General features: G+C 38.0%; 3 protein-coding genes and 1 pseudogene across 3 annotated transcripts; all 4 read right to left on the bottom strand.

The window, feature by feature from the left end:
• Positions 1–1,128: 1,128 nt before the first annotated feature.
• Positions 1,129–3,404, bottom strand: LOC113280212 (uncharacterized 38.1 kDa protein-like). The gene is made up of 9 exons (XM_026528867.1): positions 3,290–3,404; positions 2,887–3,059; positions 2,678–2,788; positions 2,419–2,508; positions 1,944–2,131; positions 1,794–1,853; positions 1,550–1,709; positions 1,374–1,442; positions 1,129–1,281 (listed from the first exon to the last, which is right to left on the bottom strand). The coding sequence occupies exons 1-9, from the start codon at positions 3,402–3,404 to the stop codon at positions 1,129–1,131; spliced, it is 1,119 nt and encodes a 372-aa protein (XP_026384652.1).
• Positions 3,405–16,881: 13,477 nt separating this feature from the next.
• LOC113280213 lies at positions 16,882–18,754 on the bottom strand (annotated as a pseudogene).
• An 860-nt stretch (positions 18,755–19,614) lies between these two features.
• Positions 19,615–20,358, bottom strand: LOC113280214. The gene has a single exon (XM_026528868.1). The coding sequence runs from the start codon at positions 20,356–20,358 to the stop codon at positions 19,615–19,617; it is 744 nt and encodes a 247-aa protein (XP_026384653.1).
• A 165-nt stretch (positions 20,359–20,523) lies between these two features.
• LOC113280216 lies at positions 20,524–21,873 on the bottom strand. The gene is made up of 3 exons (XM_026528869.1): positions 21,798–21,873; positions 21,418–21,486; positions 20,524–21,200 (listed from the first exon to the last, which is right to left on the bottom strand). The coding sequence occupies exons 1-3, from the start codon at positions 21,871–21,873 to the stop codon at positions 20,524–20,526; spliced, it is 822 nt and encodes a 273-aa protein (XP_026384654.1).
• Positions 21,874–26,919: the final 5,046 nt, after the last annotated feature.

Raw genomic sequence — 26,919 nt, forward strand, 5'->3', positions numbered from 1 at the left:
TGTATGGTCATTTTTATTTGTAACAGCACGAGGTGTTAAAGTCCCAATCGGATGCACAAATTGACTATGTACATCATCTGACTACCCAATTATCAGACATCGTTAATGCGATTGACAGCCAACGGGTTGGTTCTTCGTTTCTCTCTTTTTGTAGGAACAGATCCACTGACCGGTTACGGTTTAGGGCCTTACTTCAAAGTCATCTATTTTGCAGGTCATAGTTTTTCTCATATAGATCCTTCTATTACCCCAATCTAAATTACACCATCTGAGTTTGGATTTGGTATGTTGATATATTTTAATGGGTGTTTGCTAATAATAATTTGTCTGAGAAGCTACTATGTCGTAGACATGCTGCAATTCTCATTTTGCGGGTGATAATAACAATACAAAAGTTATTTAATTCAGTTATTGTTTTCCGTTTTTTGTATTTCATTTCACTACGAGCATGTAATAACAAAGGCAGTATAAAACTACTTCCAAATATAAATGTAACAATCAGACCAGGAATTGGTGACGAGCTTTACATTTTGTTTTGCAGTCAGGGTTCCTGCGTAGGTCTAAAATATGTACACAGAAAGGAGAGGTTGAGCCGGAGCCATAAGCCCCTGGAATACCTAGTATTTTATGAAAAACCATGTTCTATATAGTGCATACAAAGATTATGATACATTATCACCAACAAATATATATGGGTTAAAATATTGACCCAATTAATACAACAAATAATTCGTGAATTCGTATAGTCTTCCAACTATTTGGAAATGCTATAAAAATCATGAATATGATCCGGGATTATAAAAATACGCCTAAAATATGTGTACCAGTGTGTTCGGATAATCCGTTAACTTACTAACCAGGGGCCCAGGCCTCAGAGGTACATATGGATTAGGATCATTTGCAAAATAAATAATAAAAAAAAATATTATAATAATAACATAAATAAATCACATAGTATAATCCTAAATTTGCAATTCTTTAATTGAAAACACAACACCGGGTTCACAACAATTGTTCAACTCTGATCAAAGTATTCTTAACAATTGAAATTCTACGAGACTGAAAACTCCTCAAAACTGTTTGTGTAGAGTGGGATTGCGCAATTATAAACTCTAGCAAGTTCTTTTATTACTGATTGGTATTCTCCCAGAGCTTTGGATTTGGATTTGGTATTCTCCAATCCCATGGCATTTCAGGGTTCTTTTTCCTCCACTCCCATGGCTTTTCAGGATTTGACAATGCCCACAATCCGACACGAGCAGCTCTAGCCTCCATTTCCCACTAATTTAATTGAAGCATAGAGGCGTGTCAAATAACTAAGAAGAGAAAAAAAACAATTAAGACCAAGAATTGCTTGCAACTCGCGCACTCACCTTTGCGAGTTCAGGGCTGTTGCCATAGTCTGAATAGTTCCATGCACCCCCTTTCTTGAGCATCACCTCCTACAGGAAGGAAGCGTTGCAAAGGATGAAATTTCAAGGGCAAAGTGTTAAACTGTATCTAATTTCAATGTAAGGAAATTGTTGGCAGTAAGGATGTTTTATGGTACCTGCACAAATATTCCATTGCAATGGACGTCTCCTACGAGTCGGCCATGTGGATCCACCCCGTAAACATGAACTGTCAAACACTTGCCTTCAACCAGCTTAGTAAGTTCTTCCTTGGCCTCTTGCCCGTATGGCATTTTGATTTCTGGTGCATCAATACCCCTGTTTATCCAATAATGTTAATTCCAAAATGATATGAACAAATTTGATTTCATTTTAGACAAATCAAACAGGAATCCGTTTTACCTCAATCTAACCCGATATCTTTTCGTAAGAGTATGCTCATTGTTAGTACCTCTTAGGAGTCTGTATATATAGGCCAAGAAGAACAAATTGGTGGGTAATGGTGATGTTTATTGGTGAACGAAAACAAAATATAAGATGAGCAATGAGAACCTGTAACCAGCATCCACAATTTTCTTATAGCATGCATCTGCAGTCGCATAATCCATGTTAGCACGTGCTCTCAATCGTTGTGATACTGCCTCTTGCACAACCTTGGGCACATTGCGAGCTTCCCTTGGGTCCGCAACATCCACATAAACCGTTAAGCAATCCCCATCAGGAACACATCTTGAATCCACCTAATTGGAAACAAAAAAAAAAGAGCTGGTTTTTCCATAAGTTTAAGGAACATTATCTCACTCGAAATTCCTGCAATACAAACATCCCTCCTTCAGGCAGAGAAGCAGTAGGAGGAAAGGCTACTACTGCCGGAACTTCTACCCGTGCACGTAGAACAGGAAGACCATAGAATTTCAATAGCCCTATTGCTGTAACAAAAACCCCTAATTAGTATTGTTTTCTTAATGCTCAGCAATTGAAGACCTAAGTAACTAATAATAGAGAAATTGGGGGTTTTGCAATGTACCTCTATATCATCAGCCGTCTCTAATGTCTGAATGACAAGCCTAGATGTTTGTTCAGGTGTTTTCGGTGGTTGGTTTGCTTCTTTCCATGCCTTCACAAATTTTTACACACAAATTTCAAAATGTGGGGATTTCAGAAAATAATTTCGATATATGGGGGTTTTGAGATCAATCAAACAAGTAGTAGTATAAAATTAGAAAATACCATGTAGATTGAGCTTCCATTGATGATGTAACATGCCCCTTGAGTCGTTCAGGTACCTGAGAAGTGATGTCAAAGTGGAAAACATCATGAGCTAGAGCTGAAACACCAACAGTAGCTGTAGAAACACCATGGTGACCCAATAAGTCATATTCTTGATGATCTATTGGCTTGAAACAATTTCAAAACAGAAACCTAAGAGCATTTCCCATTTTTCTCTCCGGATTAGACTGAATAAATCGGTATTTGATAGAGAAAACAGACAAACTTTATGAGCTGAGCTTAAGTTGAAAAAGTGAAGGCGTGAACTGACTACTTCAATGTCTTTTGGTACTTGACAAAGAATCTTCCCAATGGGATTTTTGTCTAAAAACATGAGTCCATGACATTGAGGTCCCAAGATGGCAATTTGCAAATGTTTTGAAGTGTTATTTCGGAATCCTGAAGAGAAGCAAAAATATTATTGTATCTTTTTGCTTTTGAGAGGGTATTTCGAGGGTGTTTGGATACGAGAAGGGAAAGTCAATTGCGGAAGTTAGTAGCATAACGAATTTGCTTTATAAAAAGTAAATATTTTCTAATGATTTCATTTTGCTTTACAAAATTTGTTCTCGAACAGTATTCGAACTCTCCGAAGAAATTCTACATTTTATTGCAGAAAGATCAATAACCTCTTCCATTCCCCACCTTATGCACAATCTTGACTACTAGCGGACTCAGATGTTCAAACGGGAGAAGCAGTATTGGTTCTACTCTAATTGCAGAAAGATCAATAACCTCTTCCATTCCCCATCCTATGAATGATCTTTCACTACTAGTGGATTTAGATTGAAAAAACGTTTCAACTTTTCAAAGAGAAATTTGTACTACTATTTCGGACCATAAGAACATTTTGGAGAAACAGTGGATCCTATACACAAATCTTGTAACCAACCAATGAGTACTATATGGATGAAGGTTTCGGGAAATTATAAAAATTCTCAACATACCTAGAAATTTTGAACACCACCAAAATCATATAACCTAATTTAATTGGGGGCCATGCATTACGGGACAAAAAAGGTCACCCAATCCTAATTTGGGTCACCCCTTAAAAAAATATTTTCTAAATGGCAAAACTGCCCTTACATGATCAGTATTAGGAATTAATTAGTTTGATTAGTGTGGTAAGTGTATTTAGATTAAAATCTGATTTTAGGAAAAAATTATGGAAAATGTGTTTTATGTGTTTTATGTATTGAGAAGAAGAGGAGGAGTTTTGAGAAGAAAACCTAGGGTTTTTACAAATGGGTGATTCAAGTGGAGGGAATGAGATTGGTGAAGCTTCGAATAACAACAATGATTGTGTTGATGGTAAGATTGTCTCAACTAATGATATGGGTTGGATGTTTGATGAGGAGATGTTGATAGAGGAAGGCATGAACAATGGTTGGAATGAAGATCCCATTGCTCAAGATGAAGGAACCAACACTCAAAATGAGGAACCCCAAGGCCAAAACAATCAGGTAAACTTCCTATACTCTTCAAATTGTCGGAGTGGTGCTCCAAGTGGTCGAATCATCCACACTATGGAACAACTCAGAGAAAGGGTCGTCATAGTCGGGGGGTGTATACCCAAACGACTCTCTGAGGTCGTCAGTATATTGACACTACCAATAAAGACTCAGACCTGCAACTTTTCCAGGTTATGAAAAATCGTTAGGATAGTGTGCTAAACATTGACGACCCTTTTTAACTAGGTCACTTAGAGTCGTTTTGTTGCTTTGTTTACACATTGACGACTCTAAAACCAAAACTCTCTGTAAAAAGTAACACTTAGGGTCGTCATACATGTAGTCATATGAAATGAAGATCCTAGCTATCAATTACTAATTTCTTTTAGAGTCGTTAGTTTGATTAGTTATACAAAATAACGACCCTTGCACTAGATTCTCATAATTTTTGATTTCATAGAATCATTTCATTGAATCGTAAAAGGCATACATCTCGCATAGCGTTGCATTGAAGAAAATGAAATACAATAGATAATAAAGGTGCACTTATACACTTAATCATATATGACGTAGTTATATCTAGTGCCTTCTAAGATAAAGTAGCAATCGTGGAGCTCAAACTTTTCCCCACGAAGCTCCTCATAATAGCATACGCCTTCCCCAACTGAAATGCAAATATACTTAGTTAGTATCGATCAAAGCTTTTTATAAGTTTTACCTCTTGTTCAAATACTTACTCTTACAACACTCAGCATATCCGGAAAGGCTTCCCTAACAGCCTTAAGTTCTCTTTTCAAAACATCATACTCGAATTGTATCTTCTGGAAGCGTTCCTTGACTTGTTTCAAAGACCTTGAGTTGCAATTTCCGTCCAACGCCACAAAAACGATGAATACGCGGTTCCACCAAGCATCCGATGTTTCATCAATGTCTTTGTCTAGACTTTCAAAGTGGTTAGTGATTGTTTTCCAAGCTCTTGTAATGGCAAAATTCTCTTCATTAGTGAATGGAGTCATGATGTTTCTCTTTTTTTTGCTCTTAAATGGTAATTAAATGAGAAGGAGAAGAGGAGGTTGATAATTAGGGTTTTGATATGGAATAGGTGAGATATGGGCCTCTATATATAGAATGGAGCAACCAAACTGCCTCAACCACATTTGGTTGAGTTAAATTCAAAAATAAATGCAACCACTAATATGAATTGTTAATCCGTAAAGATTAAAACCAAACATCTCTTCATATGTACCAGAGAACGACTCGTAGAGTCGTTATTTTATATGTATACAAGGTGACGATTCAAGGTGAAAACTGGGCAGAGTTGGTTATATCTATCAATGTACAGTCGTCACTTTATAAAAATGAGTCGTCATACATCAAGAAAAGGGTCGTTGGTCTCCAGAAAATCTGGGTGACGACTTAAAGAGTCGTTCACCTGTAAATTATGCTGACGACTATCTGGGTCGTCATATTAACATCTTACAGAGTGACGACCCTATACTGATTTTGTTGTTCTTTTTTTGTTGTTGGTTGTACGTGTGAGCTCTCAACCTGAACCCCTCGAAACTGTCGGCCCGGATACCTCCCAAGCATATATGACCGATTTGGTACGTTTTTTATTGTTTGAGTCAATGTATATCCATATGAAAATTGTTTAATTAGTGTTTTATAATGAATGTGTTATTTGTTTAATGTAGACGTGGAAAACAAAGGCCGAGGTCAAGGAATGGATTATTTCCAAGGCAAAGGAGAATATGTGCGTAATTGTTCAAAGCAAACACATTGATTGTAAGAAAATGGAGATGGTATGCGAGAGAGCGGGGATAAGGAAGAAAGTCACAAAGGGAAGAACTACAAGTATGTGAAGAAGACGACGAGGGTCTACAAAACTTCGTCGAAGAAGATAAAATGCCCCTTCAGGATTGTTTTCAAAAGGCATCCCGAAACTTGAGTTCAGAACGGCATTGTACAAACCTGAGTTTTCAACCAAATCTCTAACTCTTGCACATTCACCTTCTAGCGGCCACAACTCCACTTTCTTGAAAGAAGATTGGTGTCAGAAAAGACGTGCGGCATCCTTATGATCCTACAAAACATAAACAAACACGTATTTAAAAAACAAAACATAAACAAGTTAACACCAACTAATCAAATAGCAAGCAAATTTGGGATTCTTACGATTGTCTCACTAATGCAATGAGCCCACGATCCAGGATATCCAAATAGAACTTTGCCCCCATCTATAGGTTCTCCTCTAAGTTTACCACCTCGAAGAGGAGGCTACATCAAATGAGTAGCGTGAACGTGTCTCGCACTGGGTGCAATATCTGTTCCATCCTTCTTAAACCTCTTTACCGGATTTTTCGCCTTTGCATTCTCTTCCTCATCCTCAACAGTGGTTTTACCATCATCACCACCTTCATCCTTTTCATCATCATTACCTTCATTCTCTTCCTCCTCATCATCATTATCATCACCGCTATTATTACCTTTATGTTGTTCCTCCTCATTACCATCATCCTCATCATCACTACTACCATTACCTTCACCCTCTTCCTCCTCTTATTGCTCTTCTTCTTGTTCCTCTTCTTCTTCTTGAATCTCTTCTTCTTGTATCTCATGTTCTACACCCTGTTCCTCCTCTACTTGCTCTTCTTCTTGTTCATCTTCTTCTTCAACACTAGTGTTAGCTGAAACAACATGAGTGTCTGATTCTGACGAATCAGATAACTCATTACCTTTGTCTCTTGGTTCGGTGATAAAAAATTATACCTCACTCGGCCTTCTTCCGCGCAATGGACCGACAAGTAAGTATTTATCGTTGCGGGGAGGTTTCGAAGGAGGAGTTATCGTGATTTCAACCTTGTCTTTCGTTTTCTTGTCACTATATTCCAAACACGAATTTTTTTTTATAAGACATCAACTTTATCTCTATCAGTTAAAGAGTCGTCAATAATATGCTCTAACAAACTAACGACTCTTCATTACAAAGTAACGACTGTAGTTTATAAGGTAACGACTCTTTGCAAAAATTGGACAGTGAGGATGATTTTGGTCCTTAAAGGGTCGTTAAAGATTAAACTTGGGTCGTCAAACAAGTAACTTCCGACCCTTTAAAAGAGATGATGACTCTAGGGATTACAGATTACTAACGACTCTAGTCTAGGGATTATATACTACTGACGACTCTATCGTTTTCTCCAACAGAAGGAAGTTCAAGTTCAACCCAGAGTCGTTACGCACTAATTTGGGGTCGTCAAACTACAGTCGTCATCTTCAACCTAATATGGCGACGACTCTATTCTAGGGCACAAATGGTCGAAATAGCAGAACAAGGGTCGTCATATTTACACTAACAGGTTAACGATTTTTCATAGAAAAAACATTCAATGTAAGAGTCGTTAGGATATTATTTCTTCGATGCTAACGACTCTCACTCTGTAACTTCTATTTTTCAGTTACCAATCTCGATTATACAATCAAAAAACAACCAAAACATCGAATAGGAGGTGGGTTTAAGTTCACGTACCCTCTAATTGGAGCCATTCCCTTTTTGGGTTTCGATTTGCTTGCTTCAGGAGCTCTTCGCACGTACACCTTTGCATTCACCGTATCTACAAGGTTAGGAATTTGAAGTGCTTTGCGAGCGGTTTGCTTTGTTTTAGCCATATTTGTAGAAGAAGTTAATCGTCGGTTAAAGTTTTATAATCGACGATTACGCGATGAATCAGTTCGAAGAATTTTCCTCGGTGGAGGTGGAGTCGTTAATGGTGGAGGTGGAGAAGAGAAAGGGAGGAGAGGAAGATGAAGATAAAAGAGAAACTGATTTTCTTTTTGATTTAATTAGGGTATAATCCTTTTTGGGAAGGCCAGAATAATGAAGAGCAAGCCAATGCTCTCTATAATAACACTAGATTCGATAACCGTCAGAAGTTTGACCCATATTCAGAAACCTATAATCCTGGTTGGAGAAACCATCCGAACCTTTCGTGGTCTAAAGGCCAGAGTCAAGGTCAGTTTAGTAATTCTAATGCTCTCCCAGGTTTTGGTTTAGATAATAACTCTTCAGGTCAGTTTCAGAGCACTTCAGAGAACAGAGTAACGAGCTTAGAGGAATCTCTTAGTATATTAAGAAAGAGCCAGGATATGTTAGCACAGAGCCAGGACATGTTATTAAAGAGCCAAGTTAGTTTTCAACAGGATACCAAGCAGAACTTTCAAACTAATGCTCAGACTCTTGCTAAGTTAGAGCTTCAAGTCGGCCAAATAGCTAAGACCTTGAGTGAGAGAGATAACAGAAGGTTCCCTAGTCAGACTAATCCCAATCCTAGAGGATTTCATGAAGTAGGTGCAAAACCATCGAATCAATTGAATGTTGTTAGAACCCTTAGGAGTGGCAGATTAGTAGACAATCAGGTAACCATGCCCGATAGTGAGCATACTGTAGTTCACCCCTCAGGACCAACCATAGCTGAGGAGACTGATAAAGTTTCTGATGATGTCAAATCGGTTCCTGAGAGGCCCTATTTTATGCCTAGATCCCCATTCCCACAGCTATTAGTACCAACAAAGAGTGAATCCAACTTTAATGACATAATGGAGGTTTTTAGGAAAGCTACCATAAAACTTCCGTTACTAGAAGCAATTAGGAAACTTCCAGCTTATGCCAAGTTTCTTAAGGATATGTGTACGCGAAAGCGAAAGCTTAGTGTCCCTAAAAAAACCTTTTTAGCTAGTCATGTAAGTTCGATCATTCAGAACCCCACAACTCCTAAATATAAAGACCCAGGTGCGCCTACCATTGCTTGTATGATAGGAAAACACAGGGTACACAAAGCTTTACTTGACTTAGGAGCCAGTGTGAACTTACTCCCATACCATGTGTACTTAAATCTAGGGCTCGGTGAATTGAAACCTACCAAGATAACATTGCAGTTAGCTGATAGGTCTGTCAAGATTCCTCGTGGAGTGATAGAAGATGTTCTTATTAAGGTCGACAAGTTTATTTATCCTGTGGATTTCGTGGTCTTAGATACCCAACCTGTCCCTGACCCAGAGAACCAGATACCTGTGATTTTAGGTCGCCCATTTTTAGCTACGTCTAATGCGATCATAAACTGTCGAAATGGTATTAGGAATCTATATTTTGGTAATATGACTATTCAGTTAAATATTTTTAATGTCAATAAGCTACATTCTGAGCTAGATGACACGTGCATTGAAGAGGTGAACATGATAGGAACCTTAGTTCAGGAGTCATTACCAAATATCGCATCGGAAGATCCATTAGAGAGTTATATAGCCCACTTTAACATGGATTTCGACGAAGATAGCAACATTGAACAAGTGAATGCTATGTTGGATTCTATTCCTATGTTAGATACTGGTAAATGGAAAGCTAGGTTCGAACCATTACAATCTTTTGAGTCTACCCTAATCCCTTGTTCAGAAGAGCCTCCTAAGTTGGACCCTAAATCTGCATTCTTAGGGCCATCTAAGACTTTGCCTGTGATTATAGCATCCGATCAGGACAGTAGGCCAGAAATCGTGCTTCAAGAAATTAAGGAAACTCTAGGGTTGACCATACAGGATATGAAACATATAAGTCCTACATCTAGTATACCTCAAAAGAATTTAGAGGATGAACCACCTGATTATAACTCAGAGAAAGCAATTGACCTTTTTCAGAAACCTGATGGTCTAGAAATTATGAATATTGTGACTAGTCTATTTAGAGACACCTAAAATTCTAAGTTTGGGGGTAGTGATCGTCAACTATCCTCAGTAAAAGTCCCTAACTTGGGACTCGATGCTAGTGCTTATGAGGTATCACTTGAGTCTATTCAGACTCCACAGCCTGATCCTCTTGATACTGTTCAGGAGGAAATCCAGATATTAAAGTCCTGTTGTTCGGATGAATCTGTTTTTCAAGACACTCATATGAAGCCCAATTGGGCGCCCCAAATAAATCCAGTTGTCTTGCAAGAAACTTTCAATGAGGTTGTGCTCCTTATGTTATTTTTTCTGATCCTGTGCAGTTGTTTCATATTAGTGGAAGTTTTATTTGGTTTTGATGACCCACAGTTATTTCGACTACTGATATATGATTTGAAAGGTAACTAGCCATTCTATGAAACTTGATGTCTGGCTGAAGACTTTAAACTTAGCACTTCTTGGGAGGTAACCCAATCTCATGCAACACGGTAATATCTTTCCTTAACTCTTTTGCTTCAATGGTAACAGTTTCTCCTTGTTCATGCTTTTAATTTCATCTTTAGAACATTGAGGACAATGTTAGATTTAAGTTTTGGGGTATGGGAGAAACTTTTTAGTTGCATTAATAAACTCCAGAGCCTAGAAATTTATGCATATTAAGGATAACACTAACCAACCTAAGTGGATGGAAGCATTTTGGTTGTAGGAGTTAAGGAACCAATCTGATTAGATGGAAACATCTAGAAGAGTCTATTCATAAAAGCACAGAGCTTAGGTGTTAGAACTAACATGATAGTTTCACCATATCTCGTTGAGTCCTTTTCACTTCTATTTTTATTTTATTTTGTTTTTAAACTATGTTATTGTAAGTGATTAGGTGGGGCTCACGATTAAAGTTGTTACCAATGCTAGGGTGAATTAGAGTGATTGAGATGCCAAAAGAAAACACATTGAGACCAGACCATTTGAACAAAAGGAATAAATTCAATAAAGTCGACCACTGGTACCCTTGTATATGCCAGTTGTGTTGACCTAGAGTTATATTATCGATCACTGGTTACCTTGTATGTGCCAGTTTTGTTGATATTAGTCAGACCAATATCTCAATCCATTAGGATAGGTTCATTTTGGGGGAGGCCTTCAGACAGATATGGGAAACACCGTTCACTTAGTAAACATCAAAACCATCTATGTTTTTTCTATATACATGTGATTAGTTCTTGACTCCGGATATTGATGTCCATAGTGCAACTATCTGAGTAGAGTTATATCACTTTATATGAATTTTAGTATGCTTGAGTGCAAACTCGTGTACAACAATTGGAATTTCGCATCAGGGAACTTCCTCCTGTAGTCAATAAGTATGCCAACCAAGGAGATTCTTTAGTGCCTTCCAAGGTTCTTCCTAGATAGCTAGGGTCTGGAGTAAAGGTTTTGTGGGTATACCTCTTGTAAGCCCTTCGGAGACAACACTCCGCCACTAGGGACACTTAGGGGTTTAAAGGTTTATTGCATACGCTAAATGCAATCGACAATGCCTGTGTCAGTGAGTTAGGATTCTATTTTATTTTATTTTATTTTATTTGTGCTCAAGGACTAGCAAATAATAGGTTTGGGGGTATTTGATAGACACATTTTTGTGTCTAATTTGTCTCAATTCTATATATTAATAGTGCTCATTTTTGTACTTATTATGGTGTTTTATGTGTGTGTAGGTATTTTTGGCCAATAAACATTTTTGGAAAAATTGGCTCGAAAAGTTGCGCGGGGCACCCCCGGAGGACATTTGCTATTCGGACTCTCACCATGGATAAGGGGCAACCTAACTAATAAGGGGCATCCTTGCAAGGCATCTACTATTCACACCCCCAGTCTGGATAGGGGGAGACCACTTTCTTCTCAAAATTCAAAAGAAAAAATTGGCGAGAAAAAAAACAGTTTGCATACCAGAGTTAGGGTTGGATTTCTAGGCTGTTTTAGGGAGATTCAATCGCGGGAATTTGTTGGGATGAACGTGATTTAGCATAACAGGCTTGGTATGGGCGCTGGAATGGATTCAATTGGGCTAGAACTCGAGTTGGAGCAAAACAGAGGTGAAGTTACACACGGGTCTCTGCTGGCCTGATTTTTGAAGTTTCAGGGAGATTAAACCGGAGATAATCTTTCAAGAGATAGCTACTTACCTAATAGAGAGTTTGGGATGATTTGGAAAGCTCAGAAACGCGTAAACAAGTCGGCAGAGAAGATTATTTCCGTGACTTGCAAGAAAAGAAAGAGAGAATTTTTATCGGAATTTTTAGGTTTCTGAGCAGTATAAAAGGTGTGTTCAAGTCCCAGGAAGGGTTACGCATACTTTGGGGGTAGTTTAGAGAACCAAAGGAGACAAAAATCGGAGTTACAGACATTCGTTTCTACTGGTGTAGAAGGAAGAATACGAAGAACATCAACCCACATAAACTGTCGCAGAAAACTGTCGTTGTTCTACAACACTTCCGTTCTATCGTTCCTGTAACAGTCTGCAACAATTATTATTGTTAGTATTTCTCTTTAACACTGCTTTCTGTGATAGTGCGTTTTGTAACTATTACAACTGTTACAAACACGCTACTTCATACCTTCTCTTCTATTTAATCAACTTTTGAGCAACAAACATGTATTTGAGAAAGTGATTAATATGAGGAGCTAAACCCCATTGCTGAGGCGATAGATGAAGCTATTTTTCCAACAATAAGTGGTATATTCTATTTTATTTATTTATTTGCAATTATTTTGTGATTTATTTGTCTTGGTTGAAAATTGTTTGAATGATTTTTGTTAAGCAATTGTTATTTCTTTTGATAGAGCACACTTGGACCTAGGTTTTTGATGTTCTATGCTTCGGATTTACACTTGTTATTTTGAGAATCTACTTATTGCAATAGTTAGAATCAACTTGAACAAGAAAATTGCATAAATATAAATATTGGTATTAAATCACTTTGAACTTGGAAAATAATGGAATATTAGCCTCAGTGTTCTTTTAATATTGATATCATCTTTGGTTGAGTTTGTGACAATTTTTAGTTTGTTTTCTATTTTAGTTTTAGAATTTAAGTCTATATTTTATCCTTCGCAAGTCTGAGAATCAAACCACTTTTACCACTATCTATAAACCACATCATGACCCAAATACACTATGACTTATTTTCTAAATTTTTTGAGAAACCATACATGGATGTTCGTGGTTCGGTTTGGCTTGGTTTTGTGCAAAACCCAAGAACCAAATCAATATCTCTTAAGAGTAACCAAAAACCAACCCAGACCATGCTCAGAATACAATATTAGAATTCAAGACCGTCCCATCGGTTTTTGTTTTTTATTTGGTTTTCATTACATCCTTAATGTTTAACTAGAACTCAAAATTTAATTATTAGGTTCCATTTATTATAAGTAGACAAAAATCATCCTATTTAGAAGGACCAAAACAAATCATAGCCCAATGAAAGGTATATATTTATATAATTCAATCAATATTAGCTTTTATTTTAGTATGGTGGTTAGTTGGTTATATATTATTCTGGTTTTTATTGGGTTTTTTGGTACTTATTCTAGGATTGTTTTTTTTTGTTTGATTTTTTTGGGTATTTGGTTCTTTTGTTACGTCAAACCAAAACTAGCCACATGGAATTGGTTTTTTTCAACATTTCCATAGAACATATTTCAACAATGCACTGCGTGCTAGCATTGCTAAATCCAACGATTAAAACTTGGGGAAATTAGGGGGAGACCCAAAAAAATAATATTATCATTGTCAGGCCCACAATTAATTTTGGGTACCGTGACACCCATAATTATTTCTTTGACACATAATTATATGAAATTATTAAGAATCAATACATAACTCGTTATGCATACTATTTTTTCAGGCATAACTCGTTATGCAGCCTAATTTTTCAGGGGTATAATTGGAAGCGCAACTTGGACATAACATATCTAAAAATCCGCGCCTTGGAATTTTAAAAATTTTATATCGTTGGAAATATTTTTAAGAGAGCTACACAACGAGTACAAACAACAATATCAAATTTTTGTTTTTCACGAAAAAAATCGGAGTTGATCATCATTTTAGGCAAAATTTTCGAAAACTTGATACATAACCATTATGCAGCCACCAAAAGAGATGCATAACACATTATGCAGACGCATAACGAATTATGCAACCATTTTCTCGATTGCCTAACAAAGTTATGCATTTATAACAAGTTATGTTGCCATTGTTTTGGTTGATTTTAGTGTGTACATAAAAAATTGATGCATAATGCATTACGCAGCCATATTTTCCAATGCATAACAGTTATGCATCAATTTTCTCGATGTATAATGCATTATGCAACCATATTTTCGAATGCATAACAGGTTATGCATCGATTTTCACAACTGCATAACATGTTACGCAGATATTATTATTGGTGCATGACAAGTTATGCAGTCTTTGTTTTTGTTGGTTCCGATAGTGACAAAAAAGTTATTGCATAACATGCTATGCAACCGTTTTCTGGACTGCATAACAAGTTATGCAAAAAGAAAACAAAAAAAAAAAAACTGCAGATAGTGTTATGCAACCAATTTCGAGAACGCATAACAAGTTATGCAACAAATTTGTAGATGCATAACCTGTCATGCATCACTATTCACACCTCCATTTTCTTTTAAATTCACGTCACACGCACGCCAAACCCATCATCCTTTGCCACCACATTACCGAAACCAGTACATCGTCGTCTACGCTTGACCAGAAGTTTGGCCGGAAAGGCATCAAATTCACAAAGACTGGCAGCATTCCGACTGTTGAGCTTACCACTAGAAATGGCATCTCACTGTCCCTACTAAACTAAACAGAACAATTTTTTTTTGAGTGTAAACGACATAAAAAAACTAGTGCATAAGCACTCATTTACAGCCAAAACATATCCACTAGATGTTCATTCATCCACCAACATCTTTGTAATTCAAGTTCATTATCATCCACTCTACTAACAGAAGAGTATTTCAACCCACATCATTCCAGTTGCAACAACCCATTTCTATTATGTAACGCGCAATCAGTTCATGCCTTTACACAACCAAAATCATCACTCACTCACATAATAACAAGCATGAACAGGCTCAAACTTCCTTCCTCTGTAATTAACAAACCACCAATCATCTCTATTTCAAATCTAACTAAAACCCATCTAAATTCTATAATCAATAAACAATTTCGCAATACAATCTTAAAATCAATCAAGAGAAAACTCTCAAATTGAACTCTATATTACCTTTATGTTCTGAATTTGTATCACCTCCTGAAGCGACAACATCATCATGATTTTCCTACCAACCCTTGTTTTCTAAAATCCCCTTCAATTTCAGATCCACCAGCAACCCTTGTTTTCTCCTCTATATCAGTTCTAATCATTGAACTCAAGAACAAACCCTTCTTCATCGTAACGGCCAAAGCCCATCTCTAATTCTAATCAATACCATCTTCATCTTCTCAATCTTCTCCATACCCTAACTGTAGTTTCAGAAAACCACTCTCCACATCTCAACCCCCATCTTCTAAATCTTGATACATCCACAATATCTTCTGGATTGCAACACAGATTCAGATTAAATTCGAAATTCCTTGCTGCTGTAATTTTCTTTCCTGTTCATCTGCAACCCTAACCATCACAGAAAACCATCAATTCATCATCTCAATCTTCATAGCAGCAACGGACTCAAAACCCCCGTCGATCTCATAGCATATTTATTACCAGCAACAACAAAATATTCTCTTCAATCATCACCAGATTCGGCAGCAGCTTCAACTATCTTTCTGCAACAACACAACCGTAGCTCCATCGACCTCAAATAATCGCTTTTCTCGATCTGATTCAAGTGTTGATGAAGATCTGCATTTGGGAGGAAGAAGAAAAACGAATTGAAGAAGTAGTTTCCTTTTGAAAAGAAAAAAACAGAATTTTATAAATTATGGCTTTTAGAATAATTTTTTCCCAAAAATTAGGGGCGCGCCTGAAGTTTTTTGTCCGTGGGTTTCTCAGTGGAAAAATCTGAGAGAATGGGTCTCACTGTAGTTTTCACTTAAAACTTTGGTGCCTTGATCTAAAGATGGGTTTGGTAAGACATCTCCAGAAATTTCTGAATCCGACGATTATTCTACCACATGGGCTTTTTTTTTCTGGGCTTTGAATTCATTGTTTTCTATGGGTTTGAATGATCCAGCTGACGGTTGAAATCCTCTGTGCTTCCAATTCCTTCTTTCTGATTCTTCAGATAATTTGCCCGTAAACAAATTTGAGGAAACAAAAATGAAGAAACGGAAAAAGACTGACAAGTGAGAAATCGACTCAAGCCAGCAGAAGATAGAAAGAGACATGGATTCTTAACTTTTCTTATTGCCATTAATTGTAAATTTAGTTTCCACGAGTGAAAAGAAGATTGCCAAAATCTTCCACCAAGCCAAGCAGAAATGGCACAACAATGGTCCACCTTGTTCTCGCTGTTCCCAAGGGGTCATTGCAAATGGCACTCTTATTTTGGTCATTGCAAAGAATCTTGTCTCATGTCTCAGTGAACCACGCATGGAAATCTAATCCTAGTGCGCAATAAGAATATCCTGTTTTGGTAACAGGTATAGAATTTGAATGCTGGTAAATTTAGTTACAGTATTCTAAATGTCCAAGTTTGCTGACTGGGTACTGATGCTTATGTAATGCCAGGTCGGTAGTTATAATGCTACAAACCGGGTTAAAAGTCCAAAAACAAGATTTGGGAACTTGCAGGTCTCTTGCTGAAAGCCTTTGTACAAGCATTGCGGTTTAAAGAGGCTGAGCAACTGTCAAACTTCGCTAGATATGACCAAGTTTCTTAGCCTCTTCAAACTGAAGTTCTTGTACAAATTTTTCCCAAAACCGGTCAGCATCTTTTTTCATTTGTAAAAAAACATCAAAAATAAAGTATCATCCTAAATTTGCAATTCTTGAATAGAAAGTCAACTGGATTCATTACAACAAAGTTTTCTTAAGAGTGCAAGTTCTACAAGGAATCCTCAGACTGTTTGTGTAGAATACAGTAGCTCAACTATCAACTCTAACAGGTTGTTTTAGTGATGATTGGTATTCTCCAATCCCATGGCATTTCAGGGTTCTTTTTTCTCCATTCCCATGGCTTTTCAGGATTTGACACTGCCCACAATCCGACACCAGCAGCTCTAGCCTCCATTTCCCACTAATTTAGTTGAAGCATGGAGGTGTGTCAAATAACTAACAAAAAAAGAACAGCTAAGATCAGGAACACAAGGTAACCCGCGCGCTCACCTTTGTAAGTTCAGGACGGTTGTCAAAGGCTGCACAATGCCATGCACACCCTTTCTTGAGCATTACCTCCTACAGGAAGGATGAGTTGCAAAGGATGAAATTTCAAGTTCAGAGTGATGTAAAGGAATTCTTGGCAATAAGGCTGTCGTATGTTACCTGTACGAATTTTCCATTGCAATAGACGTCTCCTACGAGCCGACCGTATTTATCCTCACCATACCAATAGTCAAACACTTGCCTTGAACCAGGTTAATAAGTTCTTCTTCAGCCTCTTTTCCATAGTGCATTTTGTCTTCCGGTGCATCAATACCCCTGTTTATCCAATAGTATTCCAAGATGATTACGAACAAATTGGATTTCATTCAACCATCAAACAGGGATTTGTTTTACCTCAATCGAATCCGGAATCTTTTTGCAAGAATTTCCACATTGTTTGCACCTCTTAAGAGTCTGTACATGCAATAAGCACAAAATGGGCATTATTATTGATATATATTGCTGAGGAAACACAATTTTGAGAAGAGCAACTACCTGTAATCAGAATCCACAATCTTCTTGTATAATGCATCTGCCTTAGCATAATCCTTAAATGCCCGTGCTTTCAGTCGTTCTGATACCGCTATTTGCACAACCTTGGGCACATTGGGTGCTTCCGTTGTGTCCGCAACATCCAAATAAACCGTTAAGCAATCCCCAGCAGTAATACCTCCACCTAATACGAAAATTTGTGAGACCAAGACATACAATCCTCACAATGGAAACAAAATATGAAATAGATTTGCCATCAGTTCTAGAGCATTATCTTACTCGAAATGACTGCAATACGTATTTCACTTGTTCGGGCGGAGGGGGAGGAGGAGGAAATACTACTACCCCCGGAACTTCAACCCGATCACGCGGAATAGGGAGACCATAGAATTTCAATAAACCCTATAGCAATAACAATAGCAAAGACCACTAATTATTACTTTTTCTCAATGCTCAATAATTGAAGGCCTAAGCAACAAAAATAGAGAAATTGGGTTTTGCAATGTACCCTATAGCAACAGTAACAAAAAAACCCTAATTAGTACTATTGTTTCTTAATGCTCTCAACAACTGAAGGCCAAAGTAACAAGAATAGAGAATTTGGGGGTTTTGTAATGTACCTCTACATCATATGCTAGCTCTAATGTCTGAATGACAAGCTTAGATGTTTGTTCTGGTGTTTTTGGTGGTGGGTTTGCTTCTTTCCATGCCAGCAATAGCTTGTTGTACCTTCAAATTTTACACACAAATTTCAGAATGGAGGCATTTCAGAACAGATTGAAGAACATAATCTCAAAATATGGGGGTTTTGAGATCAATCAAACAAGTAGTAGGATGGAATTAGAAAGTACCATGTAGCTCGAGCTTCCAGTGATGATGCAACATGCCCACTAAGCCGTTCAGGCACCTGAGAAGTGATGTCAAACTGGAAAAGATCATGAGCTAGAGCTGAAACACCAACAGTATCAGTGGAGAAACCATGGTGATCCCCCAATGATTCATACTCTTGATGATCTATTGGGTTGAAACAATTCCCACAAAGAAACCTTAGGGCATTTCCCATTTTTCTCTCTGGGTTAGACTGAAAAAATCAGTATTTGATAGAAAAACACACAAACTTTGTGCGCTTCAGGAAACCAAAAAGCATAAAGAAGACAGGACAATCCTAGCACTGCTACGGGGTTTATCAAATATTTTAGGGGGTTACCAAATTCTAAAGAAAATAAGACAATCCTAGCACTGGACTGGTAAACCCCAAGGGAGTTAGATAACCCCTTGTAGCAGTTATGCAGTATGACCCACTGAGAAGAAGCTAGCAGAAAATGCAGATGAGAAAGTGAAAGGGTGAATTGACTAGTTCAATGTCTTTTGGTACTTGACAAGAATCCCAAGGATAAATGAGTCTTCATCCTCTGGTCCATAGAGAGACCCCAGCGGGATTTTTGTCTAGAAACATGAGTCCATGACATTGAGGTCCCAATTTGAAGACGGTAAAGCAATCTAAACTTTTCAAGTGTTATTAAGAGTGTGTTTGGCAACCAACCACTTTAAGCTCATAAAGTTAAAAAAAATAAAAAAACAACTTTAAGAAATTGTTTATACGTCAAAAAGGAAAAAGTGAATCTCAAACGAAGCCCCAAATGTTTTTTTTTTCTATTTTTTTGCTTTCGAAACCCAACACCCACACAGAAATCCAAAAACATTTCCCATTCTCTCTAAGATTAGACTGAAACAAGAATTTCAAGAAATGATGAAAATGAAGAAGAAAAGGGAAGAAGATTAGATTAGAGGGATTCTCTTTTTTTTTTTGACTTGAAAGGTTGATTTTATAAAAGAAAATGTAAAAAGGCACAAGGCCCCCGTATAAGTATTTACAAGTATAAATCCAAGACCCTTAGCCATGTTAAATAACAGTGAAAACACTTATCCTGAATCTATAATCGTTTTCCAGTGAGTGATCAATTCTCTAAAAGAAAGACCAGAAAACCATTTTTGATGACTTCCCCATATGTAAATCAAATACTTGACATCACTGATGATCTCTTCAGCCTCTTTTGGTCTTTTATGAGCCATTACTCTGCGATTTCTTTCATCCCAAAGAGTCCAGCTAATTGCAAAGATAATCAGTGGCCATATTTTTCTTTCCGTGTTTCTACCTCTCCTGAATTTCCATGCTTGTAATTGTGAGGAGACTGAACCACCTTGCACCCATCTGATGTTATAACCTCCAATAAAGTATGACCATACCTTGTGTGAGATATCACAATGTAAGAGTAAGTGATCCACAGATTCAGGGGCAAGAGAGCAGAGAGCACATGTTGATTGTTGAATTTCACATCCTCTTCTCAAGAGATTGTCCAATGTGGGAATGGCATTTTGTGCAGCTTGCCACATGAAAAACTGGTTTTTTTGAGGCACAAATTGTATCCAGATGCAGGAATGAGGAATTTCATTAAGAGTTGCAGGCAGTTGTTGTATTAACCAGTTGTAGCATAATTTGACTGAGAATCCTCCAGTAGCATTGTATTGAAGTTCATCTTCTTCCTCATCATTTAGGATTGGAGGGGTTCCTTGAACAGAGAATAATTCCATCATCTGTGGAATCTCCTGCTGAGTAAGGTTTCTTTTCAGTTGTATATTCCACACTCCATCTGCAATCATATCCATCAGAGAAGAGTCTTTTTGTGTTGACAATTTGAAGATGCTAGGAAATTTAATCTTGAGCTCTTGATCTCTAGACCACTTGTCCCACCAGAAGCTAATAGCAGTTCCTCTATTGATTTTTAAAGTGGTGAGATGTTCCGCTATTTCTTTTTTCTTTTGTATCTTTTTTCACATGCCTCTACCTTGAGGTTGAGAAGAATCCTTGACACATAAAGAATCAGATTTTGTGGCCATTTTTTCTTGGATTAGTCTTCTCCAAAGTTGTGTCTTCTCCCTTGAGAACCTCCAAGACCATTTAGCTAGTAATGCTTTATTAGTAAGCTTTAGATTTCTTATGCCCAGTCCTCCCATATGTTTTGGAGTGCATGCTCTATCCCATGCTACCCATTTAATCTTTCTTTTCTCAGAAGAAGACCCACACAGAAAGTTTCTCATTATCTGATTCAGTTTCTTGTCCACAGTAGCAGGCATTTGAAAGATAGACATGTAATATATAGGGAGGCTAGCAAGGGAAGTTTTAATTAATAACCGTTTACCTGCTTTTGTGAAGAATTTCCTTTTCCATGGTGCTAGCTTTTTTTGGAATTTCTCAATAATTGACTCCCATATTGCACTGCATCTTGAGTTTGCTCCCACTGACATACCCAGATACTTGAGGGGAAGTGACTCAATCTTGCATTTGAGGATCTCAGCTACAATTTGAATTTTATTATCTTCCCTAATACTCATAACTGCACTTTTGGTGTAGTTTACTGACAAGCCTGTGATGGCTTCAAAGATTTGAAGGATGAGAAACAAATTTTCAGCTTCCTCTTCACTAGCATCCAGAAACACTAATGTGTCATCTGCAAATTGTAGGTGAGAGATTTGAATAGAATTAATGGAAAACCCTGATATCATATTAAGTTGCACTGCATTCTTCATTAATTTGGAGAATATTTCTGCAACTAGAATGAAAAGGAATGGGGACAATGGGTCTCCTTGTCTTAACCCTTTTTGTGGCTTGAATTTTCTTGTTGAGCTTCCATTGATTAAGGGGAATGTTGGGCTGTAGTTACACACCATTCAATCCAGCTAATCCATTTTTCTCCAAACCCAGAGCTTTGAAGTACACTCTTGATTGTATGCCAACTGACATTATCAAAAGCTTTTTGAATATCCAATTTACATAAAATTCCAGGTTTTTTAATTTGAATCTTGAATCAATCATTTCCCCAGCTATAAGAATACCATCTAGGATTTGTTTGTCTTCTATGAAAGCACCCTGATTCTCAGATATTAGCATGGGAAGGACTTTTTTGAATCTTTGAGAAAGAACTTTGGAGATTACTTTATAGACACTACTTACAAGACTGATTGGTCTGAAGTCCTGTGGTGTTCCAACTTGTTCTTTTTTTGGTATTAAATTGATGAAAGAGCAATTTATTCTCCAACCTATTTACCTGTGAATCTCAAACTCCTTAATGATTGCATGAAATCTGTTTTAATCACCTGCCACGCCACCTTGTAAAACTCCATATTGTATCCATCTGCACTTGGAGATTTGTTGTTTTTGAAGTGCTTGATTACTTCCCAGACTTCTTCTTCTGTGATTGCTTTTTCTACTTCAATGCTCTCTTTTAAAGAAATTTTAGTGGAGAATTATGAGTTCATTTGTGGCCTAATTTCATGCTTGTCTTGGAATAAATTGAAGAAGTAGTTGGTAATTTCCTCCATGATGTTGGCTTGATTGAAATCATCCATTCCATTTATAGTTATCTTTTGGATAGTGTTTCTTCTTCTTCTGCCATTTGCTAGAGTATGAAAATACTTTGTATTAGCATCTCCTTCCTGAAAGTGCTGAGTTTTAGCTCTAGTCAACCATTTTCTTGCATTGTCAGAGTTTATTTTCTTGAGTTGTGACATCCAATCGGCTCTATCATTAAACGGTTGACTAGATAATGCCCCATTTTCTTCAAGCATATTTAGATCACCAATGAGTGTGGACAACTCATTCTCTATCTGACCATAAGTTTCTCTACTCCAACACTTGAGAAAAAATTTGAGGTTTTGAAGTTTTTTTGAGAGAATGAAGCTAGGAGATCCAGTAAAAACCATAGTGCTCCACCATAAAGATAATTTTGTAAGAAAGTCAGGATGAGAGAACCAGAAACTTTCTACTCTAAAAGGTGGTTTATTTATGGCTACATTTGATGTTGTAAGAAGGATAGGAGAATGGTCTGACAAAATTCTAGTCAGAACAGTTTGAGTGATGAGAGGAAATTTACCTTCAATTGGGGTGAAACTAGAAATCTGTCAAGCCTGCAAAGAAGAGGATTTGATTGTAAGAGCCTCCATTGAGTGGTAGATCTATTAATTCATGTTGTTCCATGTATTCATTGAAGAGTCTGCTGTTCCTTCTAGACCCTCCTGGCTTATTCCTTTCTCTTCTTCTTCTGATGGCATTAAAATCTCCACCAATGCACCAATGCTCAGAACCCACCCAGTTAAGTTATCCATTTCTTCCCAGAAATCCCATCTTTCCCAGTAAGTACATGGAGAATAAACATTTGTAACACACCATTCATAATTATCAGACCTGCATTTGAGTTTTTGAGACAAAGTATTTGGGCCTGTAATCTCATCTATACATTCAAAGAGATTATCATCCCATATGGAAAGTAAGCCACCAGACAAACCTTGAGAAGGTATATCTCTCCATTGATTGTGCTCATTACCCCATGTATTTTTTACCCACCAATTGTTCATTTTCATCATATGAGTTTCCTGTATGAGACATACATTTGGTTTAACTTTTCTGATTAAATCTTTGAGTCCATCCAGCTTATCCGTAGAAGTGAGTCCTCTCAAGTTCCACATTAAAATTTTAATATCCATTTAAACCATCAGTACCCAAGTTAATTTTAATATCCATTGAAGTAACGATTGACAAAGTCTTTCACTGTAACCGTTTTTGCTGGACTCCTCTTTGTCAAATTTTGTTTGACGTTTTGGTTATGTCTGTTGAAGAATTGAGTAATTGTTGTGGGCGCTCTTATCCCCTTAGAGTTGACCCACCTCCAACTGTCTCTTTTTAGGCCATTCATTTCTTGCCGTTTGAGAAGCACGGTATCTGAAGTTGTCAGTTAATTCAAAATTTGAATTTGAAACTGTCGGATAAGGTTGTACTTTGTGTTTACCTTTGCGCAATTGGTACAGCATTTTCCGGTAGGAATTGACTGTTGAAAGTTTTGTCGGCTGGAAATCATAATCCCATTATATCGCCAGAACCCAATCCATGCCAAGAAGGGATACTTTGATTGCTGCTGGGATATCTTCTGCGAGACATTTAACCCTTAATCTGCAACAAGTTTGATTCCTCGGTGATGTTTCTTGGTCCACTTCAGCTAATCCTCCCATTAGCTCTCCAATTTTGTCAAAAGAATCTTTGGACCATAATAGTTACATCATCATTGATCCATCTCCTCACTTCTATGTTAGTATCTCTGTACTTCCATTTAGCAGGTTGCCATAGACTACTCCATTCTTGATCATTTTGAGGTTGAGAGTATGCCATGGTGTCATCAATTACAGAGAGCTTTAAATGTCTTTCCCATTTAAGCTTGGAAGCTATTTCCTTAGCCACCTGATTCCTTGAGCAATACAAATGAAAGTACGGTATGGTCTTGAGGAAGGTTTGGTATTAAAGTTGCTGGGAAATTCTGAAATTGAAGGATGTTGTTGGACATTTAAGGCTTTCTTACCAATTAATCTATCCAATAACTCACCAAATCACTGCTAGCGTCTGCAGCAACCTTGCCCACACATCCTCTAGGGAAAATACCTTGAGAGACCAGCACTCGTTTATTTTGGCCAGAACTCATTAATTTTGGCTTCATAATTAGCAAAAACTGGTCTTCATTTTTAATTGTAGGGTCCTGTGTATATAGGTTAAGAATTAATATAATAATATTTTCTTATCTTGGAACCGTAAATTGTGTTATCAGGTGCTGCCGCAATCTCATTCGTAGACTCATCAGTATAATGGCCTCTGTGGTTGCATCTTTTCTGATGACTACATCCAAGTGAAATGAAATACTAAAAACTACTAAAACATACAAGATTCAACTATGAGCAAGATGTAAAGATCATGAAATGTAAAGATTGACACAAGCATATAACGTGGTTCGGCCATGAAGACCTACGTCCACGGGATTATACCCTTGAAAGAGTTACAAATCTCTTCTAGATTTCTCACTTTCTCTTTATCTAAATCTCTCTCAGGAATTCTCTGTAGAAAGACCATCTAGGATTACATAAGTTGTCCATCTCCTTCTACATGGACCGGTATTTATAGGCAAAATAAACTCGTGGTGGTCTGATCGTCCGAGTTCGATGAGCTGTCTTCCATCGTCCTGGCTGCCTCGGACTGGCTTTATACTATCCCTCGTGATGGCTAGTCTGGTTCTTCCTCCGAGTAGTGTCTCTCTCCTTCACCTCGTGCCGCTCTTGTATGGAGAACCTCATGCTCTATCACCTCTGTGTAGTAGTATAGATTATCCGAGTCTTCCGTCACGATGAAGATTTCCCCAGTCTTGTTCTTATCCTTCATTAAATGAGGTCCTTCTTTTTAGACTTGACCGTCTAAGCAAATTAGACCTTTACATACACGCGTCATTCATGTGATGCTCGTGCAGTTGCCTCGACTGAGACAAACCTTCCTTTTTAGAGGATGATTCGATGCTCTCATCTCATCGTATTATCATGTAATCATCCCTTGAGATGCTGAGACGTGGCCGTCGGGTATTTTACCCACACATTTTGCTCCTTTTCTTTGCAACTTTTCGAGGGCATGTTGGGGAGAAAATTATATAACCGTCCCACCTTTTCCGCCACGTCTGCACTTTTTAGTGCGCTTTTACCCGTTGGACTTGAGGCGCCGGTTGGTGGTCCTTTGGTTTCTTATAAGATCTTTTGGGAGAAGAACCCGTGTGGTCCTAACGAGATTATCGTTGTGGTGGGTCAACTTGACGCCGGTCTTCGTATTCCCTTGTATTGTCCGTTAAATCCTTTTCAGTACGAGATATTATATAAGCTTGAACCTCAGCGAGCCACCTTTCAGCCTAATGGTAACTTTTATCAGATCGCCCGAGAGTGTAATCGTCGAAGCCAAGGTAAGGTTACCGAACACGAGTTGAATCAGTTTGTTTCTGCTCAGTGGGGTTACTATACCTCTGATTCCTTCATGGAGGGCTATTGGTGTCATCAGTCCGATACTTATGATGGTTTTGGAGTTGGGATTTCTAGAACTCGGAAGAGCATCCAAGGTCCTTTGCTTATGACCGACTTGGATCCTCCTATAGCCACCCAACGTACACTTCGTAAGGCTCACGATCCCAAGTGGCTTGTTGCTCCTATCCGAGTTGTGGGGCCTTATATTTATGGTTGGGATGAGATTGTTAATGTTATTCCTTGCATTCCTGAGATGCATGCCCATCTGCCTTCCTATAGGCCTTGGGAACTTAAATGGGTCGTCCCTCGTAGGCGTCTGTCTCAGTCTGCTCGGGATGCTAAGGTAAAAATTAATATCTTGTTATGTTGACGTATATATATATATATACCTTGCCCCTGTTTTTTTCCTTAGCAATCGTTGATTTTTTGCTTTTGGCAGAGGAGGAGGCTAACTGATGGTTCTGAGCCATCGAATGCTCCTGCCATTGTGGCCGAACATGCCATGGAAGTGGACATTGATGCTCTGTTTGGTGAGAACGATGTATTGGATTTGACCGAGCCATTCTTCGATGATCTCGATCAGGCTTTGTTGGATGATTCTGTTGATCCCAATATTGCCTTTGGGTCTGGAACGAGTCTGCCCCAGCCGAGAGATGTTGCTGAGAAGGGTGCTTCTTCCGATGCTAGTGCTCGGGTGGTGGTGGGAATGTGAGTAGTAATCTTTCTATGATTCCGGGTAGTGGTAGCCCGAGCGTACCAAGTAACTTTTCTAGTGGATTTCCTTCTGCCCCAGCGAATCCATCTGGTGGTTCCTTTGAAACTCTTTGGTTTAGTAGTGGATCCGAGGCGATGGAGATGTTATGCTCGGATAAGTATGCTCAACTGAGCGAGGACCAACAAGCTCGTATCTTAACTTCTTTGCCTAAGTCCGCCCAACAACAACTTGTGCTATCGGTATGTGGTGAACAGTTGTTAGCTTTTAGCCTTTTGTTATTTTGGCTTGCTCCAGCCTTAACTGGTTTGTTGTATGGATGTGCTAGAGCAATAATTTGAGGATGGGGATGCTATCCGAGACTCTCGTAGCTAGGAGGAAGGCCAAGGCTGCTGAACATGAGATCCAACTTCTTTGCTCTGTTGTGGAAATGGCTAAGCATGAGGCCTTAGCTTTTCGTCAAGATAAGAAGGAATTAGAAGGTATTCATCTGCTTTGTTTTCTTGAGTTAACGTCTCCATGGTAGGGATTAGATTTCTGAATTAGTCCCTGTATTGGTATCTACGGTCAAACGATTGGAGGAGCAGTTAGATAATGCGGGTCATAGAGATGCTAGAGAGCGCAGTGGCCCTAGACTTGAT

The sequence above is a fragment of the Papaver somniferum genome, chromosome 5 (genome assembly GCF_003573695.1).
Source record: "Papaver somniferum cultivar HN1 chromosome 5, ASM357369v1, whole genome shotgun sequence".
Classification (NCBI taxonomy): domain Eukaryota; kingdom Viridiplantae; phylum Streptophyta; class Magnoliopsida; order Ranunculales; family Papaveraceae; genus Papaver; species Papaver somniferum.

What these genes read in the sequence shown, in the direction of transcription:
- LOC113280212 (XM_026528867.1), bottom strand. Translation starts at nt 3,404, where the DNA reads ATGGAAGAGGTTATTGATCTTTCTGCAATTAGAGTAGAACCAATACTG. An exon ending in ACTTAAGCTCAGCTCATAAA is followed by an intron (nt 2,789 to 2,886) that starts GTTTGTCTGTTT and finishes AATTGTTTCAAG; the next exon opens with CCAATAGATCATCAAGAATA. An exon ending in ACTTTGACATCACTTCTCAG is followed by an intron (nt 2,509 to 2,677) that starts GTACCTGAACGA and finishes AAATTTGTGAAG; the next exon opens with GCATGGAAAGAAGCAAACCA.
- LOC113280214 (XM_026528868.1), bottom strand. Translation starts at nt 20,358, where the DNA reads ATGGATATGATTGCAGATGGAGTGTGGAATATACAACTGAAAAGAAAC.
- LOC113280216 (XM_026528869.1), bottom strand. Translation starts at nt 21,873, where the DNA reads ATGGAGTTTTACAAGGTGGCGTGGCAGGTGATTAAAACAGATTTCATG. An exon ending in AAGGAGTTTGAGATTCACAG is followed by an intron (nt 21,487 to 21,797) that starts GTAAATAGGTTG and finishes TGATAATGTCAG; the next exon opens with TTGGCATACAATCAAGAGTG. An exon ending in TGGATTAGCTGGATTGAATG is followed by an intron (nt 21,201 to 21,417) that starts GTGTGTAACTAC and finishes TACAATTTGCAG; the next exon opens with ATGACACATTAGTGTTTCTG.